Here is a 23,111-nt window from a genome sequence, read left to right as displayed (position 1 = left end):
CACAGGCAAGCGCTTAACCGCTAAGCCATCTCTCCAGCCCAAAAACAAATTTTTATAAATAAAATTTTTTAAAATACATATATACCATATAAGATATAGGAACAACAGTTTTAATAAATTGTGCTTAAGAGCCGGATGTGGTGGCGCACACCTTTAATCCCAGCCCTTGGGAGGCTGAGGTAAGAGGAACACTGTGAGATCAAGGCCAGCCTGAGACTGTACAGTGAATTCCAGGTCATCCTGAACTAGAGTGAGACCCTACCTCAAAAACAACTAAATAAATAAATTGCGTTTAAAAGAATAAATACAAGCTGTACATGGTGGCTCACACCTTTAATCCCAGCACTTGGGAGGCGCAGAGGTAGGAGCATCACTATAAATTCATGGCCACCCTGAGACTACATAGTGAATTCAGGTCAGCCTGGACTAGAGTGAAACCCTACCTCGAACCCCCTCCCACCAAAAAAAAAAAAAAAAAAGAATAAATACAGTTACATTTTACTTAATGGTGATACCATCTGAAATATGTTTCTCTAGATGATTATATCATTGAATGTATTTATACAAGTTTAGATGGCTGTGTTGTCATTTGGAATATAATCTCATGAGACCTCACCATTATATATTATCTCTTGACTAAAACATTGTTAAGCAATAGACGATAGTTTAGGAAAATAGTTTGTATTTTGTTTGAGTTATAGCCCAGGCTGACCTGGAATTGACTATGTAGTCTCAGGGTGGTCTTGAACTCACAGCAATCCTCCTACCTCTGCCTCGTGTGTGCTGGGTTCAAAGGCATTTGCCACCACACCCATCTAGGAAAATTGTTTTTAAACTTACAATTCATACTCATCTTTCTTTTTTTTTTTTTTTTTTGGTTTTTCGAGGTAGGGTCTCACTCTGGTCCAGGCTGACCTGGAATTGACTATGTAGTCTCAGGGTGGCCTTGAACTCACGGCGATCCTCCTACCTCTGCCTCCCGAGTGCTGGGATTAAAGGCGTGCGCCACCACGCCTGGCTCCATACTCATCTTTCAAAAACTAGTTTTGCTAATTTATTTATGATGGTCAGTCAAAGACATTTGTGGGGTATAGTATAAATTTAGAAGAGATTTGGTTTAATGTATTTTCTTTTGGGGCTGTAGGAAGAAGTCCATAAATACGTACAAATGATGGGCGGACGAGTGTTCAGAGACCTTAGTGTATCCGTAACTCACCTTATTGCAGGAGAAGTTGGGAGTAAGAAATACTTAGTTGCTGCCAATCTGAAGAAACCAATTTTGCTTTCTTCTTGGGTAAAAACGCTTTGGGAGAAATCACAAGAAAAGTAAGACATTTATGTACTTTGTGTATTTGGGCAGGCAGGGGCTTGGAAGGCGGCTCAGCCATTAAAGGTGCTTGCTTGTGTTTGAGCAGTTGGTACATTTAGTTCTTTTGGCATACTCTGGGTTTTCATAGAAGAAGCTTTATGATACTATCTGGATTTGTTACTCAGAGACAAAATGGGGCCATTACTCTTCCCCAGTAAAAAGAAGGGTGCAGAAGCCATTAAGTACCCATAATCAAACAGCCTAAATTGCCAGGGAAATTTGGGCTGTGGATGTCATACTAGCTAGAACGGAAATAGTTTGATAATAACATTATTTTCAGCAGCAGTTGTTTCTAAAATAACAGAAAACCAGTGTGGCAACTCTATAGCTGTTATGTTGTATTATCTTTAATACTATGCCCAGATGTGAAGATGGAGCATAAATTAACCATGTTGGCAGCTGTTTTCTCTCCCAAAGGGGGTGTAGGTTAGATTGAATATAAAAATGTCTTAGCCATCAGCTGAGGTGTGACCACTTGGTCAGTATAAATTGAGCATGTTTATTTAGGGCCTGGCCTGAACAAGGCATTAGGTGTATGTAGAGAGCAGCACAAGGTATCTCTTCCCTCGTGTGGCTTAGAGACACATTTAAACTTTTGCTGAATTAGGTTTACAATCATAAGTCTGGGTTTCAGAACAATACCCACGTACAAATTTCATTGGCACTTTGCACTGCATGTTCCATCACCCCTCAGCATGTACTGGAGAGTTGCCACATTCCCAGCTTGGCTTCAGGACTCTTGACTCCTTGGCAGCAAAGTGACTGTGATACATTTTAGTGTTCTGCCAAAACTCACTGCTTTTGCTTATATAGGATAATGAGAGAATTTGAAAGTACATTTTAGGCAGCCAGTACCTTATCCATTAGGCCACTGGGGCTTGTAAAAATACATTTTATAGTAGGCATCCCAAGAAACCTGGCTTTTCTAAGAGATTCAGACTTACAGTGATGGAAAGAGCCACACTTAGAATAGCTAGGGCTTAAAGCTAATGAAGACAGTTTTATTTGAGAGAATGTAGCTAAAATGCAACTTATTACAGAAAGTGTATAGAGCTAAGTGAGCAATTAGTGTAGTTTGCAATATTAGTTTTCTTTTCCCTAAAATTATGTTATTATAAATATAAGGAAAGAATAATACTTCCATTGTCATTATGCTTCTAAATTTAACACTATCTGATTATGGTAATATATTAATTTTTTTTTCTTTTTATCATTTGTATTTGCCAGACAAATAACTAGATATACTGACATAAACATGGAGGATTTCAGGTGTCCTGTTTTTCTTGGTTGCACCATCTGTGTGACTGGTTTAAATGGTGTATTAAGAAAGACAGTTCAGGAGCTCACAGTGAAGCACGGAGGAACGTACACAGGACAGTTGAGAATGAACGAATGTACTCACCTCATTGTGCAGGAACCAAAAGGTAAGGCTGCTTCACGATGAGCAAATGTAAACTTCTCTGTAGTATTTGCCACTTGACTTCTGATGTGTTGTCACTGTAGTTTAATTTTTTTTTTCCTTTAATAATCTTGCAAAGATGGTTTGGGTCACAATGCATAGGAAAATTACATGACCATATCATTTGCGATACAGAGAGAAAGAGAAGGCACACCAGGGCTTCTTGCTGCAAACGAACTACAGATAGATCATCATTTTGTATATCTGGTTTACAAGGGGACTGATGTTTCATCATATGGGGCTATTAGATCTTTAAAAATCAAGCTGTTCACATCAAATGATTACAAGAAGTTTAGTAAATAAAAAGAAAACTAACACATGTGACTCAGTGACATGTCTTTTTATACCTTTTGTTTGTTTGTTTGTTTTTCTTTATTTATTTCAGAGCAACACAGAGAGAGAAAGAGGCAGAGAGAGAGAGAGAGAGAGAGAGAGAAAATGGGCGTGCCAGGGCCTTCAGCCACTATAAACGAACTCCAGACACGTGCACCCCCTTGTGCATCTGTCTAACGTAGGTCCTGGGGGATCAAGCCTCGAACCAAGGTCCTTAGGCTTCACAGGCAAGCGCTTAACTGCAAAGCCATCTCCCCAGCCCTGTTTTTGGTTTTTTGAGGTAGGGTCTCACTCTAGCTGAGGCTGACCTGGAACTCACTATGTAGTCTTAGGGTGGCCTTGAACTCACAGCAGTCCACCTACTACCTCTGCCTCCTGGGTGCTGCGATTAAAGGTGTGTGCCACCATGCCTGGCCAGTGACATGTCTTTTTTAATAACTAATTTATGAGAGACTGATTTAGTTGAATAAGTTAGCATGATACAGTGAACCAGGATTTGGGGATAATGGGTTGGGGCCAGGGTTGGACCCCAGAGTCTGTGTATGTTAGGCAAGCACTGTACACCACTATGCCACACCCCCAGCCTTATGAACTAGATATTTTTGTTGTTATTTTTTGAGGTAGGGTCTCACTCTAGCTGAGGCTCACCTGGAATTCACTATGTAGTCTCAGGGTGGCCTCGAACTCACTGTGATCCTCCTACCTTTGCCTCCTGAGTTCTGGGATTAAAGGTGTGTGCCACCACACCCAGCTAGAAAAGTGGTTTATTAGTTCAGGGTGTCCTCAAACTCACAGCAATCCTTCTACCTCTGCCTCCCCAGTGCTGGGATTAAATATGTGTGTTACCTACGCTCAGCAGAGAGAGAGAGAGAGAGAGAGAGAGAGAGAAAGGACTTGCCAGCTGCTGCAAATGAACTCCAGATGCCCATGAGAGAGAGAGAAAGGACTTGCCAGCTGCTGCAAATGAACTCCAGATGCCCATGCCACTTTGTGTATCTGACTTTACTTGGGTATTGGAACATTAAACTTGGGTTGCTAGGTTTTGCAGAGAAGTGCTTAAACCACTTCTCTACAGCCCAGTGTTTTTTGGTTTTGTTTGGTTTAATTTATTTTCATTTGCAATACAGAAAGAAGGCACACCAGGGCTTCTTGCTGCACATGAGCTGCAGATACATGCATCGTTTTGTGCATCTGGCTTTACAAAGTTTTCTGGGCAAGTGAGCCCTGGCTGGCAGGCTTTCCAGTCCAGTACTTTTAACTACTGACCCGTTGTTCTAGCCCTTTTAATTAATTAATTATTTATTTATTTATTTTGGTTTTTCGAGGTAGGGTCTTACTCTAGCTCAGGCTGACTTTGAATTCACTATGTAGTCTCAGGGTGGCCTCAAACTCATGTTGATCCTCCTACCTCTGCCTTCTGAGTGCTGGGATTAAAGGCATGTGCCACCACGCCCGGCCCTTTTAAATTTTTTATCAGCTCTTTTTTATATTGATGCTATTTTTTTCATCTTTGTACTATGCTTTGATAAGACTTAACATTGGGGAATAATTGTTGAGGTTAGTTGATAATTGTCTAGGACTTTAGGTACTGCAGTGATTGGATGAGGGGTGTTAGTAGAGTTCATACTTCTGTTGCTTTTCTGAATCTGAAGGCATTTTATTCTTTGGGATATTAAGGATTAAACTGGGGGTTAAACTTAAGGATTTGTGCATGCTAGGCAAATGCTCTGACACTGAGCTTTATTCTCAGTTCTCTTGTTACTTTTCTGTTTTTAGACAGGGTCACACTAAGCTATCCAGGCTGGCCTTGAACTTGTGATCTCGTTGCCTTAAGTCTCCTAAGTACGTGGGATTACAAGTTTGCACCACTAGGCCCAGCTTTATTGATTTCAAGAATGTTGGAATGGAGCCTGTAAAGATGTCGCAGGCCTGCATTTCTACTACTCAGGAGGTGGAGGTAGGAGTTCAAGACCAACTTGAGCTACATAGTGAGTTCAAGGCCAGACCAGGATACATGAGACCCTTTCTCAAAACAGAACAAAATAAATACCAAAATACCTTTTTATGTTACATATTGACCTCAGTTTTTCTGTGGTACTATTTAAAAGTACATTGTTAAAAATTTTTTTGGTTTGTTTGAAAAAGGTCTTACTCTAGCCCAGGCTGACCTATATAGTTAGTTCTAAGCTGGCCTCAAACACACAGTGAGGCTCCTGTCTTGGCCTCCTGAGTGCTGGGATTAAAGGCGTGTGCCATCAGACTTGGCTATATTGTTAAAGTTTTAAAAAAATATTTTAATTGATTTGTAAGAGAGAGACAGAAAGAAAACATGGGGGCCTCAGGGTCTTTGGTGCAAACAAACTCCAGATGAATTCATAACACCGTGTATCTGGCTTTACAGGAGTACTGTGAAATTGAACCATGGGCTGGCAGGCTTTGGAAGCAAATACCTTTAGCCATTGAGCCAGGTTTTCTTGTCATCTAGCTTTACCTGGACACTGGGGAATTGCACCCTCGTCTTTATGCATTACAACTCCTTAGATGCTGAGCCATCTTTATCTTTAGCTCCTGAGCCAGGTTTTTTGATGTGATAGAATATTTGATAGAATTTATTTGTCTTCCTACTCTTGACTTTAAGTAGAATCCTGTTGGCACTGGAATAGTCTGTTCAAAAGTTAGTACTTTTAATGCATACATTCATGGTTTTGAAATTATCTTATGCCTTATTAAAATCACATAATTCTGAATTCTATCTGTTTCGTTAAGAAACAAGTTTAGGGACTGGAGAGATGGCTTAGCAGTTACAGCATGTGCCAGCAAAGCCTAAGGACCCAGGTTTGTATCCACATAAGCCAGATGCTCAAGGTAGCTCATGTGTCTGGAGTTTGCTTGCAGTGGCTTTAGGCCCTGGTATGCCCATTCTCTTTCTGCCTATTTGCCTCTGTCTCATCTCTCTCAGAAATAAAGAAAAAGCAACTAGTTTACTGAAGTGATAGAGCCTGTATGTTACCAAGTTTAGTGTTATGTCACAGTTGCCTCTGTATTCATGCAATGTTTATGTAAAAGATAATCCTCAATAAGGCATCTGTGTAGAAAATAGCATTGGATTAACAAGTAAGATTTTTTTGTTTTGTTTTTGTTTTTTTGTTTTTCGAGGTAAGGTCTCAACTCTGGGTCAGGCTGACTGGGAATTCACTATGTAGTCTCAGGTTGGCCTCAAACCCTCAGTGTTCCTCCTACCTCTGCCTCCTGAGTGCTGAGATTGAAGGCGTGCGCCACCATGCCTGGCTTAACCTTATAAGCTTTTTAAAAATAACCTTTTGAAGAGCTGGAGTGATGGCTTAGCGTTGGGCACTTGACTGTGCAGCCTAAGGACCTCCATATCTCCCCTTAGCCGGATACACAAAGGTGAGGAAAGTGCAAGGTTGCACATGCCCACTAGGTGGCACAAGCATCTGCGTTTGATTGCAATGTCAACCTTTTAAAGTTTTTGGACAAGTCTATGTATGTTTAGTATATTCTTCCTTGTACCACAACCCTCCTTTCTCAAATTCTTTCTGTTCCACTATTTATAGTGTACTGCTTAAGAGTGATTAGTGGTAAGCTTTAATTTTGTTTCAGGTAGGTTTTTAAAATAGCCTACTATAATCCAAATATTTACACATTTCTTTTTTCTAAATGAGCACAATAGGACAGAAATACGAATGTGCCAAGAGGTGGAATGTGCACTGTGTGACTATGCAGTGGTTCACTGACAGTATTGAGAAAGGCTTTTGTCAGGACGAATCAATGTACAAGGCAGAACCCAAGTCAGAGAAAAGGATTGCGCCTGACACTTCAACTCCCACTGGTAATGTCAACACAGCTGACAGTAAGTCTCACTGAAATCACCTTCATTTTTCCATTTAAGAATTGATGCGTTGGGGCTGGGGAGATGTTTTAGTGATTAAGGCATTTCTTTGTGAAGCCTAAGGATCGAGGTTTTAATCTCCAGTACCCACCTAAGACAGATGCACATGGTGGTGTATGCATTGGGAGTTTGTTTACAATGACTAGAGGCCTGGCATGCCAATGTCCTTCTATATCTGCCTCTTTCTCTGTCTCTCAAATAAAACATATATATATACACATACATATATACATATATATGTACACACACACACACATATATAAATTGATGTGTTGGGCTAGTGGTGTGCCTCAGTGATGGAGTGCTTGTGTGAGGCCCCTGGGTTCAGTTCTCAGCACTGGGGGTTGCAGGGGGAAGGATTTGATTTGTTCATAGGATTGTTGAAAAATAGTGCCGGTTGTGGTGGTGCACGCCTTTAATCCCAGCACTCGGGAGGCAGAGGTAGGATCGTCATGAGTACAAGGCCACCCTGAGAATACAGAGTGAATTCCAGGTCAGCCTGGGTCATAGTGAGACCCTACCTTGAAATTAAAAAAAAAAAAATTAAAACTAGCCAATAGTATAAAAAGTTAGTCCAACAGGGTGTGGTGGTGCACACCCTCAATCCCAGCACTCAGCTCAGGAGGCAGATGTAGGATGGGCTACAGAGAAACCCTACCTCAAGACCTCACTCCCAATAAAACAGGCCCGCTATTCCTTTTTTTGAATGAAGATTGCTTTCTGCCATACTTTGATGTAATGCAAGAAGAGAGCAGAGATACTAAAAACACTAGTGTATAGAAACTTTGGAAAAATAATTTATCACTTTATTGATGAGTATTAATACATTTATTGGTTCACTATGATTGTTATAAATCCTCATAACATAAATATTCTTTTTAGCTGGGTGTAGTGACTCACACACCTTCCCAGCACTAGGGAGGCTGAGGCAGGAGGATTGCTCTGAGTTCTAGGCCAGCCTAGACTACAGAGTGAGACCCTGTCTCAAAAGCAAACAGGAGTGATTTGAACTGCTATCTTTTGGACACAAAGTGCCGTTGTATGCATGACCTCACAGCAGCTTTTGTTACCTGTCCAGCATTGAGTCCATCAGCACGTTGTCATGGGGGATGGAGGAGGGCAGAAAAAAGATACCAAGATTGAAGAGGGACTAGTTGGAAAGAAGAGGTTCAGTAAAAGAGGGATGGGAAGGAAGAAAGGAATGGGATGCAATTTTGATCAGAATGCATTATGATCCTGTATGAAAATTGTCAAAAAAAATTAAAATTTTTCTTACCTTTTGTGGGGCCAGTTTCATTATATATTGTGAATCCTTATAACACAAGTCTATCTTTTAAGCTAGCTGTTGTGCTCCATGGGTCTGCTTTAAAGTAAGCTTCTTGGTCCATAAGGCTAGCAACTTTGAAATTTTAAGGGGAACAAGCCACTTTGTAGAAATGTATGGATCTGTTTTCATTTGAATAAGACTTCATTTTATTTTTTCCTTTTTCATACTTTGCCTCTAAGATTTCAGTAACTAACCTAGCGTCTTAATCTTTGAAGCTTGTTCATATTCCATAAAACTTGTTTTATGGACAAGTTTTTATGAACTTGTCCTTAAAAGGGTTAATTTATAAGGAAATATGTAATCATTATTTGTAACTCTATGTATTTATGCATTTCTTTTTAAATATGTAGGTCGTCCTCTTTCGGATGTCAGCCATATTTCCAACATAAATGGCAGCTGCATAAATGAATCAGTATTCAGCTCAGCCAAACTGGAGCCTACGCTTGCAGACCTGGAGAACCTGGACGTCAGTGCATTTCAGGCACCTGAAGATTTACTAGATGGTTGTCGGGTATGTCTTCTTTGTAATAAATGCAGTGAATAATAACGTACTACAGATTGTGACTTTAAGGCCAGCCTGGGCTCCACGATGAGACCTGTCTTAAAACACACACACCCGCCAGCCTGACTTTGAAGACCCCGTGGCTGGATTTTATCTTTACTCCACGTAAACTTTCCACTATATTAAAAGGTGGCACTCTCTGTCTTTCTGGGCTGTGAAGGTCTGTCTGGTGGCAAGTGCAGCTTCATGTGCTGTGGTTCAGTTCTCAAAGTTCACTTTTCAAGTCTTTTCTGAATCTTTCTCATTTCATTAATTTTTCCATCCACTGTGTCTTGAGAATACTTGGTTTCTGAACTACTTCTTAGAATTCTGTTTATAGCTGTTGTTATTTACAACCCGTGAGTATTGGTAATCATTTCAGTTTTGTATTATTTACATCTTAGTTCTCTCAAATAGCTAACATGGATATTATTGTTCAGAGTCATAGATATTAAGTAGCCTGCCAAAGTCTGTTTTCCTAATTGTGTGTGAGCCCTTGGGTTCAATCACTAGTAATTACAAGTAAATGCGTCATTCAAACAGAAAAGCAAGAGAGGAGGCAGCAGCAGATGTCTTGATCTGATTGTGATAGGCAGAGTAAGGGTATACCAGGGCCTCCTGCCACTGTAAACAAAGTCCAGATATGTGTGACTTTTTATATATTTAGATATTTGTGACTCTAGCAGTGCTTACAATTTTGGAAGCTACCTGTATTACACCAATATGTAGAAGACACTAGAAGCTGGTGTGGTGGTGCACACCTGTAATCCCAGCACTCAGGAGGTAGAGGTAGGAGGATCACCGTGAGTTTGAGGCCACCCTGAGACTACAGAGTGAGTTCCAGGTCAGCCTGGGCAGGCTAGAGTGAGGCTGTATCTCAAAAATTAAAAATAAATAAAAAGAAGATGCTAGAGTCTGTCTTCTAGTTTATTTGAGGCTTCCAACTACCTATCAGGCCTCTGCTGTGAAAGATGGTGATGGTGTAAGACTGAACAAATGTAAAAAAGATCACAGCTTCACACTGTGCTTCATTCCTAAACATACCCTAAGAGTGCATAAGCTCTTATCTATACCCTGTGGATTTAGGGATCTTCTACATTTGTTCTGTTGAGAAATAATGCCAGTTAAATACATTAATCCAAGGCACATATTTTTCTTGCAGATATATCTTTGTGGCTTTAGTGGCAGAAAGCTAGATAAACTGAGAAGGCTTATTAACACTGGAGGTGGAGTTCGTTTTAATCAGCTCAATGAAGATGTCACTCATGTTATTGTGGGAGACTATGATGACGATTTGAAGCAGTTCTGGAGTAGATCAGCACACAGGTTCTTTTCAAAGTTCTTAATTCAGAACACTTTGTACAGTAATGACTTTTGATCACACTGCGTGTGCATGTAGCTGTGGGGATTACATGACAAGGGGGAAGAGCTCTTCATAGCGTCAACTAATGCATAACGTTGCGATTTTATAGGCCTCTTGTAGTGGGAGCAGAGTGGCTGCTGGAGTGCTTCAGCAAAGGGTACATGCTTTCTGAAGAATCCTATGTCCGTGCCAGCTACCAGCCAGTAGAAATCCAAGTTTCAAATCAACCTGAAAACCAGACAGCTCTTTCAGAGAGGCACAGCAGCTACTCCAAGAACGTCTTTTCTCCCAATGAGAATCTTAAGCAAGCTGATGAGGACCTGCTCTCTCAGTATGTAAATGATGGCTCCACAACAGGTAATACAGTTGACCAGTGCTTGTACTTAGTAAGAAATAGCTCAGGAGCTGAATTTAGACATGAATAATATCTAGACTTTATGTTGTACCAGTTCTTTTATTCTCTTGAAGTTTGGTTTGTGACATTTTTTTTTTCCTGAGCAGGCAAGTCATCAGGCTCGTAACTCTTGACTCTTCTCTCTCCCTGGCCCTGTGCTTGGTTTCTGTGTGAACTTGTAAAGAGCACGAGTTTATAAGCGCGTGGCCAGCATTGCATTACTGAGGTCTTCTTGCGTACAGTGCTGCACTCTGTGCTACTGTCTCAGCATTTGCTCTTACCAGTGTCGTGAGGGGAATGAACATTTTTCTTTTTAAAATGTGTTATTAAGCTGGCGTGGTGGCACATACCTTTAATCCCAGCACTTGGGAGGCAGAGGTAGGAGGATCACTGTGAGTTCGAGGCCACCCTGAGACTACATAGAGAATTCCAGGTCAGCCTGAGCTAGAGTGAGACCCTACCTCAAAAAACCAAAAAAAAAAATAAAAAGTTATTAAATATTGATATCTCCAAAAAGATAAAAAAGAATGGTGTAGTATGTAATCGTATGCTGTCCAGTTATAAGAGGAACCTTACCACTACGCCAAAAGCTGCCTCTGACTCCCCAGTTTCTTTTTTTCCCCCCAGTTTCTTTATGGTTTGTGTCATGTTTCATATCTGCACATAGTGTATGCATTTTTTGAATTTTGTCTGTGGAACTGAGGATTGAACCTAGGACCTTGCACATGCTAGGCAAAGGCTACGTCTAAAGCTATAGCTTCAGGCCTTTATTTTCATTTTATTTATTTTTATTTATTTGGCTATTTATTTATGAGAGAGAGAGAGAATATGGGCACACCAGCACCTCTATCCATTGCAAACGAACTCTAGAGGCATGTGCCACTATATGCATCTAGCTTACATGGGTTCTTTGGCTTTTCAGACATGTACCTTTACCACTAAGCCATTTTTTCAGCCCTTTACTTTTTTGGTTTTTCAAAATGGGGTCTCACTCTAGCTCAGGCTGACCAGGAATTCACTATGGAATCTCAGGGTGGCCTCAAACTCACGGTAGTCCTCCTACCTCTGCCTCCCGAGTGCTGGGGTTAAAGGCATGTGCCATCATGCCCAGCTCCTTTACTTTTTTTAAGCCAGCATATTCATTGCCCAATATGGCCTGTATTGATTTTAAAAGAATTCATTTTTATTTATTTGACAGAGAAAGGGGTGGGGAGAGAATGGGCAAGCAAGGGCCTCTAGCCACTGTGAATGAACCTCAGACACATGTGTTCCCTTGTGCATCTGGCTAATGTGGGTCCTGGGGAATCAAACCTGGGCCATTTTGATTCCTGACATGCAAACACTGTGGGTTTTTTTTGCTTGTTTGTATAAAGGCCTTGACTATACTCTGAGCTTTTTACTTCCATTCTTTTTTTGTTTGTTTGTTTTTAAATTTATTTGAGAGAGAGAGAGAGAATGGGTGCACCAGGGCCTCCAGCCAGTACAAACTCCAGACGGATGTGCTACCTTATGCATCTGGCTTACGTGGGTCCTGGGGAATTGAACTGAGGTCCTTTGGCTTTGCAGGCAACCTCCTTTAACTGCTAAGCCGTCTCTGCAGCTACTTCCATTCTTTTTAGGTCAGTTTCAAGCAATCTGGGCATTTTGTCTTTATAATTTGACAGCTAATTGACATCTTAAAATGTAAGATTTCCTATCTACAAATACAGAGTAATACCTTTTTAATATCTTACACAATAGCTCTGTTTATAAGATTCTGGACATGTTGTGAGACTTATTTCTGTTGTTGTTGTTGTTGTTGCTGCTGCTGCTACTGTTTTTCTTTTTTTCGAGGTAGGGTCTCACTCTCTCCCAGGCTGGTCTGGAATTCACTATGGAGTCTCAGGTTACCCTTGACCTTATGGCAGTCCTCCTACCTTGGCCTCCGAGTGCTGGGATCAAAGGCGTGCGCCACCATGCCCGGCTCATAGTCATTTTTAGACATTTTTTAACTCATATCTCTTTTAAAATTCCATTTCCAACTGATAGTGTAGAAGAACTAAATTGATATTTCCAATCTTTTATTTATTTATTTAAGAAAGAGAAAGAGGTAGAGAGAGAGAATGGATGCGCTAGGGCCTCAAGCCACTGCAAACTCCATACGCATGTGCCACCTTGTGCCTCTGGCTTATGTGGGTCCTGGGGAATTGAACCTGGGTCCTTTGGCTTTGTAAGCAGACACCTTAACCACTAAGTCATCTCACCAGCTATTTTTATATAGACTTATATAACTTTTTATTTAGATTTTTTTCTTGTGTCCATCTGTCAGTGAACTTTATCTTAAAATGAAATGTCCAGATCATTTGCTTAAGTCCTTGATCAAGAAATCTGTGGGGGTGGAGAGATAGCTCAGTGATTAAAGGCACTTGCAAAGCTGATGGCCCAGGTTTGATTGCCCAGTACCCAGGTAAAGACAGATGCACAAAAAGTGGCTCATGCATATAGAATTCATTTTGCAGTGGCTAATACTCTTTCTCTGTCTGCCTCTTTGTCTCAAATAAATAAAAATATTATTTTAAAAAGAAAGAATTCTGTGTATAGAGGCCAGAGAGATGGCTCAAAAATTAAAGGTACTTGTTTAGAAAGCCTGCTGGCCAGGTTTCAATTCTCTAAGTATCTGGAATTCCATTTGTATCAACAAGAGACCCTGGCATGCCCGTACAAATACATACATGTGTAAATAAAGACTGAATAAAAAGAAATCTGTGTATAAGCTTCAAAGCTCCAACGTGAATAGAAAAAAGAATCTTTAGATGTCATTCTCTTATTGCATTTATGATTATTTCCATGTTAAAGGTTTGATAGTTGTAACACTTGACTGTTGCTGTTTTTCTTCTCAGAATTTTTTTCCCAATCATTTCAAATTATTTAAGCCAGTTTTGAAACAAAAGCCTGGTGGAACATCATAATTTTAGCTAATTGTGTGTAATAAATACTCAAAACAGACATGATAGGCCTTCCTAGTTGAAGATGATGATGCTGGTAACATTCTTGATAACCCTGAAGGTGGGATGAATCCAGATCCTGCTTTCACTGTTGTGTCTTTGCTAGCAAGTAAACTCTTAACTCCAGTAAACTAGTACAACATTGCTTTTTCTTTTCCAAGTTGAAGCTGAGAAGTCTGAAGCCACAGAGCCTGAAGTTGGATGTTGTAACGGTTCTACCCATGTTGAGTCCCATCGTGATTCTACTCACATTTCTCTGCGAGGAGAAAACCAGGCATCTGTCAGCCACTGCTCCCCAGATGCCCCTACAGTTACTGAGGAAGGCTTATTTAGCCAAAAGAGTTTCCTTGTTTTGGGTTTTAGTGATGAAAATGAATGTAATATTGCAAGCATCATAAGAGAACATGCTGGAAAGATTGTGTCCCTTCCCAATAGAGTTGTTGCTGACTACGCTGTGGTTCCACTGCTGGGGTGTAAAGTAGAAGCAGCAGTAGGAGAAGTTGTCACAAATGCATGGCTGGTAAGCAGAGACTTGGGTATGAAATGTATTATTGAAGGGCATGTGATTCTCAAAGGTCTTAATGTTGATCCCTTGGACAATTCGGTTTACCTAAGTAGGCATTTGGGTTTGAGCAGTGTCTAGGTTCTGCTTTTAGCAAGGGAAATGTTTAATATAGCAATGTGCAAGCTTCTTGGTCCTCATCCTGTCCTAGGGGCATTATTGTCATATGCCACAGCAACAACATGCCATATCAGGAGGTGGCTGTGATCTTCTCGTCTTAGACTGTTTATCTTTCCTCACAACCAAAGTATGACATACTTTTTTAATTTTTCAAGAATGAAGAGAAAAAAAAATTCTATTGAAAGAAATGAAATTTAAAGCAACGTTCAGTTGCTGTAGTAATACATTTGCTGATTTTAATATCCATGTGTAAGATTGACAGGCTTATATTCATCATTTAAAATGTGTTAAGGAGTATACTGAAGTTGTATAAAAGTAAAATGTCTTCATTGAAACTAAAATTACTGCTATTGTAACTTGAGCTAGTCTGATTTCTTATTTTATAGTGATCTTAATGTTTTTCTTATTTTTGAAAGGTTACTTGTATAGACCATAAGATGCTAATTGATCCAAAGTCAAACCCTCTCTTCACACCAGTCCCTGTAATGGCAGGAGTGACTCCTTTGGAAGACTGTGTTATTTCATTCAGCCAGTGTGTTGGAGCAGAAAAAGAGTCATTGGTTTTCTTAGCAAATCAACTTGGAGCAAGGTATGCAGTGCTAGTGTGTCGTAGTGCACTGCTTCTCCTGAGGAGCTGGGTAATGAGTCCATGGAGCCTTGTGCATGTTGGATGAGCACTCCATTGCTCTGCCCCTTCCTGCAGTGTAATTCATTTGGTTTGGAATTACTGGAAAGTGTTATAAATAGGTCTTGGCCAGGTATTTTTGTTGTCTGTGGGAACTAGAGAAGCAGAGGGTTTTTAGAAGACAGGCGTTAACGTTTCAGTGGCTACTCACCAAGAAAGGAATAACTAATGTGGGTACACAGGCGGTGAGTGGTTTGTTCTTGTCTAAGTACAGTACATTTCCATGTACTAGGAATGGTGTGTTCATTAGTCTACATTCATTGCTTCTCTTGTTTTCAGCCCAAAATAGAAGTAATGAATACTTTGAAAGAGAAGGAATTTGCCAGGTTTGGTAGCGCCTGCCTTTAATCCCTGCACTTGGGAGGCAGAGGTAGGAGGATTGCTGTGAGGCCACTCTGAGACTATATAGTGAATTACAGGTCTGCCTGGGCAAAAGCAAGACCCTACCTCCAACCCTCTACTCCTCCCCCCCACCAAAAGAGAGAGAGAAATATAAAGTTTGTGAAGTAGAAAAGTGTGAACACTGTATTATCATAGTTTAAAATGATATTGAAAAAATAGACAAGGTAGAAACAAAAGATACATCAGCTGAAATAATTCTTAGTTCAATGAATACATGAAAATCACTTTCAAACCTGGAAATATATACTAACCCAGTAGTAATAAGCTGCCTGGCACCCAGATTTTAATCTCAAAATACTGTTTCTCATGAAAAGAAAGTAAAGCTTGAGGCTCTGTTGTTAAAGACAGTTGCTACTAAAGCCTGCAGGCCTAAGTTTGACTCTTCATTGCCCACATAAAGCCAGATGCACAAAGTAGCACATGTGTCTGGAGTTTGTTTGCAGCAAGAGGCCCTGGCATGCCCATTATCACTCTTTCCTTGCAAATGAATGCATGAATGAAGAACTTAAATAAATTCCCAATCTGGGGAGAAGTAAGTCTGAACACACTGTCAGGTCAAATCACCAAGGACGTTATCAAAGACCATTGAGGATAATAGTATCAAAAGTACATCCATTGGCCAAGGAGAGGAATATTTAACTGTTAAAGGTAACAATGCATTGGTCCACTCCCATCAAATGAAGTCATACTTCACAGTATGAAGAAGGTAAATGATGGGTCATGTGAAAGATGCTAAGGAGCTGTCTGCACTATTGTACTGTGTGCAGACACATACTGTAGTCCTAGCACTTGGGAAATTGAGGCAGCAGAATGATGAGGTCAAGACCAGCTTGGACTATGGAGCAAGACTTTACCAATTTTTGAGATGTGGTCCCATGTAGCCCAGGCTGGTTTTGAACTCAGTAAATAGCTGAGGGTGGCCTTGAGCTTATGATCCTCATGCCATCCACCATGCCTTACTTCAGACCCTATCTGTAATTTATTTAAAAAGAGAAAGAGAGAGAGGAAGAAGTCCTTTATTGTGAAAGCTGGCAAAAGGAAAGGATCAGCTGTTCTTTAAGTCTGCTTCAGCTCCATGTGAGTAGACTAGCTTCAGTTCTAGGCTGTAGAGGTGTTGCAGCAAATAAAACCACATGTCTATAAAGATTCTAGTCATCAAACATCAAGTAAATCACCCAGGCAAGAGACAAGTGGACAGTGCCTGTCCGTGAAGGCTGCTCCACCACCCTGACCACCGATCTGCAAGAAACTACACTGCATGGTGACAGTAGAATTCAGATGTTGTTATTTGCAAAACTGAAATTACAGAAGATACAACAAACACGTTGATAGATTCCACTGGGTACAGCTAAAGCAGTGCTCAGAGAAAAGCTCAGTGAAGTGACTGCACAGAAGTCAGGGGCCTTCATGCAAACAGCCAGTAGAAGAGCAGTGGGGCAGGGAGAAAGGCAAGTGTAACTTGATGCTTAGAGAAAATTACAGGAGACTTGTACCCCTGGGGGAAACAAAGTAGGAAGTTGATCCTCTAGCCAAGGTCTGCATGTTCTTGCCAATAAATACTGAAAATCGTGTTTCCATTAGCTTCTGTGTCCATGTATAAATTAACATGATTCCACTAAGGCATGTAATCTTCCCATATTCTTGAAGGATAGATTTCCAAGATCCCCTTGTGGACACACCACACCACAGAAGCCTATAGATACATTTTTCAGTCTCTGTTCTTGTGCTCTATAATGTTATGAATTAGGTTCTGTAAAGATCAACAGCAGCCAAAAAAAGTTAACAGCAGATACAGTGATAGAAGGTACGTGACTGTGGTCCCTCTCCTGTGAGCGGCCTACAGCCACACAGCAGTTGGTCTGAGGACTAACATAAGTTAGCAGTGGCCAGGTTCATGTGTCTTGTGGACCACGGGATGATTCAGGTCCTGGTTGGGATGGAGCGGCAGTGTGAGTTGTGGCTATACTATTGAGAATGATGTGCAGGGCAAACTATTTGGGCGTTGCTTATTTCTGGAATTTTCCATTACCAAAGTTCATATGCCAGAAAATCATGAAAATTCTGAAGTACTGTAGTCGAGGCCAGTCCTAACAGTTATGAAACTATTTTGTAAAACCTCACTAAATACCAGTGAAGTTAAGAGTGGCAGGAATGTCAGTGAATGAGCAGCTGGTCAAGCATTCAGCCCAGTGCAGGCAGCAGCTTTATTTATGGTAAAAACATTTCAAGTTACAAGGAAGAGTTGACTTTGTCAGTAAGTAGCAATCTATAAAATTGGAAGTCATTTTTTTTTCATTTTATTTTTATTTATTTGACAGACAGTGGGCATGCCAGGACCTCCAGCCACTGCAAACGAACTCCAGATGTGTGCGCCCCCTTGCGGGTCCTGGACAATTGTACCTGGGTCCTTTGTCTTTGCAGGCAAATGCCTTAACCACTAAGCCATCCCTCCAGCCCAGAAGTCATTTTTTATATCAAAATAGGTACTCAGTGGATTAGCAGGATAGATGTTAAAAATGAGCATATAAAAATAATACCAGGGCTGGAGAGATGGCTTAGCGGTTAAGCGCTTGCCTGTGAAGCCTAAGGACCCCGGTTCGAGGCTCAGTTCCCCAGGTCCCACGTTAGCCAGATGCACAAGGGGGCGCATGCGTCTGGAGTTCGTTTGCAGAGGCTGGAAGCCCTGGCGCGCCCACTCTCTCTCTCTCCCTCTATCTGTCTTTCTCTCTGTGTCTGTCACTCTCAAATAAATAAATAAAAAATTTAAAAAAAAAAAAAAAAAAAAATAATACCAAAAACAAGTCAGAAACTAGGATTTAAGACCCAGAAGTCAGAACAGAGCAAATGCTGTTTCTGTCTGTTGTGCTGCATATGTTCTTTCTTCTGTGTGACATCCTCGGGTATTGAGCAGGCCACTCACTCGCTCTGGTGTCCCACGTCTGTAAACACTGAGACTGTATGTGAAAAATGCTTTGGGAAGGCACTGTGGGTAAGAAGATAGTATTATTTATATATTTTCTTCCTTTAATTGTTCATTGTCTCCTTTTGTAAGGAAAGCAGCTAATTTATCCTTTTTTTTTTTTTTTTCTTGGCTTTTCGAGGTAGGGTCTCAATTTGGCTCAGGCAGACCTGGAATTCACTCTGTAGTCTCAGGGTGGCCTAGATCTCATGGCAATCCTCCTACCTCTGCCTCCCTCCTGAGTGATGGGATTAAAGGTGTGCGCCACCACACCTGCCTTTTTTTTTTTTTTTTTTGAGGTAATTTTTTTCTATCCTTTGAAAGGTCATTTGCTTGTGCTTTCATAAAAAGTTTCATAACAATGTCAAAAAAATAATGCAAGTCACTAACTATTGTTCAAATGACAGTGGTGCTATTTTTTCTTTGTGGCCTTTTAGACTTTTGTTGCCCCTAAATTCTATTTTATTGGGAATCCATTTTCTACCTGGTCTTTCTTGACAGGGTTTTTTATACTTTAAACGGTTCTGTATTTCACAAGGAAAAAAACAAAACAAACTTTCATTGTTCTGACAGCATGTTTTATCCTAGAGTAAGCACTTGGAAAGAGATTCCTTTATCTGTTCTTGAAGGTACCAAGCTACCCACACTGCTCTAAAAGAACTTTGTTCTTAGGTCTCTGGCTAATTATACACGTCACTATTTGCTTTTCTTTACATGCAAATTGTAGTGTTCAAGAATTCTTTGTTCGCAAGGCCAACGTGAAGAAAAGCATGCTTGCCAGCACACATCTCATACTGAAAGAGCCAGTTGGTCCTAAATATGAAGCTGCCAAGAAGTGGAATTTGCCAGCAGTCACTGCAGCATGGCTGTTGGAAACTGCTAGAATGGGAAAGAGAGCAGATGAAAACCAGTTTCTGGTTGAAAATTCACTTAATGAAGGTTAGTACTTTTTTTATATATTTTACAACTTAGGGCTTCTGGGATATAAGTGTTCCACGTGTGTGTGTCTCAGGGTGGAAGGTGTATTCACAAGTGTAGGGCCAGAGGAAAACGTCAGGCTGTGTGTGTGTGTTTTGCAGAATGGATGGTGTAGGCACAAGTGCCAACCAGAAGAGAATGTCAGTTGTCCTTTTTTCGCTCATCCCCATGCTTCCGTGAGATAAGAGTCTTTCTCTGAACTTAGAATTGCCATTTTTCTTTTTCTTATTATTTTTAAATATTTTATTTTTATTTATTTATTTGACAGAGAAAGAGGGGAGGGAGAGAGAATGGGTGTGCAGGACATCCAGCCACTGCAAATGAACTCCAGACGCGCTCACTTGTACATCTGGCGTACGTGGGTCCTGGGGAATCGTACCTAGGTCCTTTGGCTTTGCAGCCAAATACCCTAACCACTAAGCCATCTCTCCAGCCCAAGTTACCATTTTTCATTTAAGACTGGCTAACAGATGTTTGTGTGGTTGCTCTGGAATCAGGCCCTCCTCTCAGTGCAGCAGGTAGTCTTGCCTGTTGAACCATTTCCTTGGTACCCAAAACTTTTTTTTTCTTCATTTTTTATTTATTTGAGAGTGACACAGAGAGAGAAAGAAAGAGGCAGATAGAGAATGGGCGCACCAGGGTTTCCAGCCACTGCAAATGAACTCTAGACCTGTGTGCCCCCTTGTGCATCTGTTTAATGTGCGTCCTGAGGAATGGAGCCTCGAGCCAGAGTCCTTAGGCTTCATAAGCAAGTGCTTAATTGCTAAGCCATCTCTCCAGCCTCCGAAACTTGTTTTTAGAAAAGATAATTTAGGCTGTTTTTCTTTTCAGCATCCAGCTATCCAGCTGTGGAGAGATAGATGCTGGCTAGCTAAATAAAAACTCCTTTTAAATTAAGAAAAAATAAAAGGTTAATTTATTTCTGTTTATTATGGTGGGTATAGTAAGCCACTGTTGGGCATTTATCATTGGGTGACCACATGAATATGCTTTAAGCACAAATCCTAATGTGTATAGTCCTATCTACTATAAGTGCTGATAGCTAGTGGATATAAAATAATATGCAAGCTTGGAGCAATGGTGCATGCCTTTAATCCCAGTAGAGGTAGGAGGGTTGCTACGAGGTTGAGGTCAGACTCGGCTAGAGTGAAACCCTGCTTCAGAAAAAATACATTTGCAAAATAGTACATGAACATTCAGGTTCTCAGTGTTGAAGTCTGAAGGCGTGAGCTTGCATCCCACTTACCATAACACACCACATAAGTCATGTACTCGTCTGCCTTTCCGGACTTCTGCGCATTTCCTGAAGATCACCTCCTGCTTGCTTACTACCAAGTATAGCCTTTGTCTTCCCTACCTAACATTTGCTTTACCCTCTTGAGGTTCTCCTCCCAGTAAAAAAGCCAGTTTGCCTTTTTGTTTCTGCTAAACCATAAGCCTTCTAAAGGCAAGGACTGCACATGTCTTGTGATTTGTGTCTTCATTGTCTAGCAGTGGGGCTGGCATAGAGCAGTCATATACCACATTTATATTCATTGTTGAGAACTGGCGAGGGCAGAGGCACAAATCGACTATATATAGGCAGTGGTCTTCTTGGGCAAACGAAGCAAACCAGCAGCTTGGGGACACCACAGAGCTATTGTTTACATCACTTGTTACCTAGGTAGCCATGAACTTTATGCCTGAGGCAAAGATGAGTTTAGATAATGTCCTAGTCAGCTTGGACTTCTAGGTCTGGCAGAGTTTATGGGAGAAACAGGATTTATTGAAGCTTACAGGTCCCGGGGAAGTTCATAATGGCAGAAGGAGCTGGCCTCCTTTCACAGGTCCATGCGAGACAAATACCACCACCAGCAGCACCATAAGCAGGCACACTCCAGGAACCCACTAGCCACTGTGCACGTGGTTGGATGCCTCAGCTGTCCCAAGCCAGCACTGGCAGCCAGGTGCAGGAATGAATTCTTTTCTCCCAAAGCTTCCCAAGATAAAGGCCCACTCCTGGAGGGCCCACTTTGGGAGAAGGGCTCACTCTGGAGAAGGACTTCCTCCAGTTAATCCTTCCTGGAAGCAACCTCAGAGACCCAAGTTAAAGTGCTTGTCTAACTCGTTTTTTTGTTGTTTTTTTTTTCTCAAAAACACCCAGTACTTAGCTTTACCCCCTTCACACTTCACAATATGCACATTAGGAGCAACTTGACTCCTTAAGTCAGACCAGAGTTCAACAACATACCCTTTTTTTTTACCCGAGGTAGTGTCTCACTCAAACGCAGGCTGATCTGAAACTCATGGTTGTCCTCCTACCTCTGCCTCCCAAGTGCTGGGACTAAAGTCATGTATCACCACCCCTGGCTCAACATGCTTTTTTTTTTTTTTTTTTTTTTCCCCAGATAGGGTCTTGCTGTAGCTGAGGCTGACCTGGAATTCACTATGTAGTCTCAGGGTGGCTTTGAATTTATGGTGATCATCCTCCCTCTGCCTCCCTAGTGCTGGGATTAAAGACGTGAACCCTCACGCCCAGCTTCAATGTACATTTTAATACATCATCTGGAAGTAGGGTTTGGTGGTACAGATCTATATAATCTCATCACTTGGGAGACTGAGACTGAAGGATTGCTTAAGTTATATAATGAGATCTGTACCAAAAGATAAACCTTGGCTGCAGAGATGGCTCATTGGCTAAAGACACTTGCTTACATAAAGCATGAAAAACTGGGTTTGATTATGGGTAAAGGTAGATGCACAAAGTGGCACATGCGTCTGGAATTCATTTGCAGGAGGCCCTGGTGTCCCTGTTGTCATTCTGTCTCTCCCCCCTCTCTTTGGCAAAGAAATAATTAGCAATAAAAAACATATGCTACTTTGGTTCATTTTTTGGAAAGTAAGGGTGTAGCTTTATGGTTTAAAGAGATTTAATATGGAAACTGATAAGGTATGAAACTATTACTTACTGTGCCTTGTTAGAGAAGAAAAGCAGGTATTTCTGGCTCATACTCATTTCTTTTCATTTTAAATCTGTAGAACAAAGTTTAGAAACTACAATAACCAATGGAGTCAATGTAAATCCAGATTCTCCAGTGTACTCTGAAACAAATGTGGAAACTCACAGGAAAACAGTGGTCACACCCTTGGACACGAGCTGCTTTCAGAGTAAAGCTTTCCATGCTGTGATTGTGCAGCACACTGGGCAGGCTTCAGCCTCCCCAGCCGCAAAACAGCCCCTTCAGAAGGAGCCCTCCTTGCATCTGGACACACCATCAAAATTTCTGTCCAAGGACAAACTCTTCAAGCCTTCCTTTGATGTGACGGTAAGGTGAAGGAAATAGTCTTACTGTTTGTAAAGTTTGAGCCCCTAATTCTGCATTACTTCCACAATTGTATCCATAAGATTTCCAGATGATGTTGGCAAGTAGGTTGACATACACCTAGGGCTGAGGTACCATGAAGTGTGAAGTATGGATCTCTGGGTTTGAGTCCTAGATCTGTTACGAACTGTGTGACTAGGCAGATGATGCAATCTGAGCATCACTTTCTCCTTTCAGACAAAGTAGATAATAGTAGTATTGTAGACAGCTTCACATTGCTGGCACAAATATCCAGCGAAACACAGGAAGAATGAGTTTATTTCAAGCTTACAGATCCAAGGGAAGTTCCCTCAATGGTGGAAGAAGCTGGCTCCCATTCATGAATCCAGACAGAGGGAGACACCGGCCAGCAGCAGGGATCTC

General features: G+C 41.1%; 1 protein-coding gene across 2 annotated transcripts in view; it reads left to right on the top strand.

The window, feature by feature from the left end:
- The window catches only part of Topbp1 (DNA topoisomerase II binding protein 1), a 62,070-nt gene that overhangs the window by 8,419 nt on the left and 30,540 nt on the right, over positions 1-23,111 (top strand). For both annotated transcript variants that reach the window (XM_045136568.1, XM_045136569.1), the window contains exons 5-14: positions 1,145-1,326; positions 2,597-2,793; positions 6,853-7,032; positions 8,749-8,909; positions 10,102-10,265; positions 10,412-10,659; positions 13,842-14,200; positions 14,779-14,951; positions 19,136-19,347; positions 22,405-22,691. In XM_045136568.1, the coding sequence (XP_044992503.1) occupies positions 1,145-1,326; positions 2,597-2,793; positions 6,853-7,032; positions 8,749-8,909; positions 10,102-10,265; positions 10,412-10,659; positions 13,842-14,200; positions 14,779-14,951; positions 19,136-19,347; positions 22,405-22,691 (2,163 nt within the window). The remainder of the gene's footprint in view (positions 1-1,144; positions 1,327-2,596; positions 2,794-6,852; positions 7,033-8,748; positions 8,910-10,101; positions 10,266-10,411; positions 10,660-13,841; positions 14,201-14,778; positions 14,952-19,135; positions 19,348-22,404; positions 22,692-23,111) is intronic.

The sequence above is a fragment of the Jaculus jaculus genome, chromosome 17 (genome assembly GCF_020740685.1).
Source record: "Jaculus jaculus isolate mJacJac1 chromosome 17, mJacJac1.mat.Y.cur, whole genome shotgun sequence".
In the NCBI taxonomy this organism is placed as follows: Eukaryota; Metazoa; Chordata; class Mammalia; order Rodentia; family Dipodidae; genus Jaculus; species Jaculus jaculus.
The sequence above is the reverse complement of the archived record's forward strand: the minus strand, read 5'-3'. Positions and strand labels throughout refer to the sequence as shown.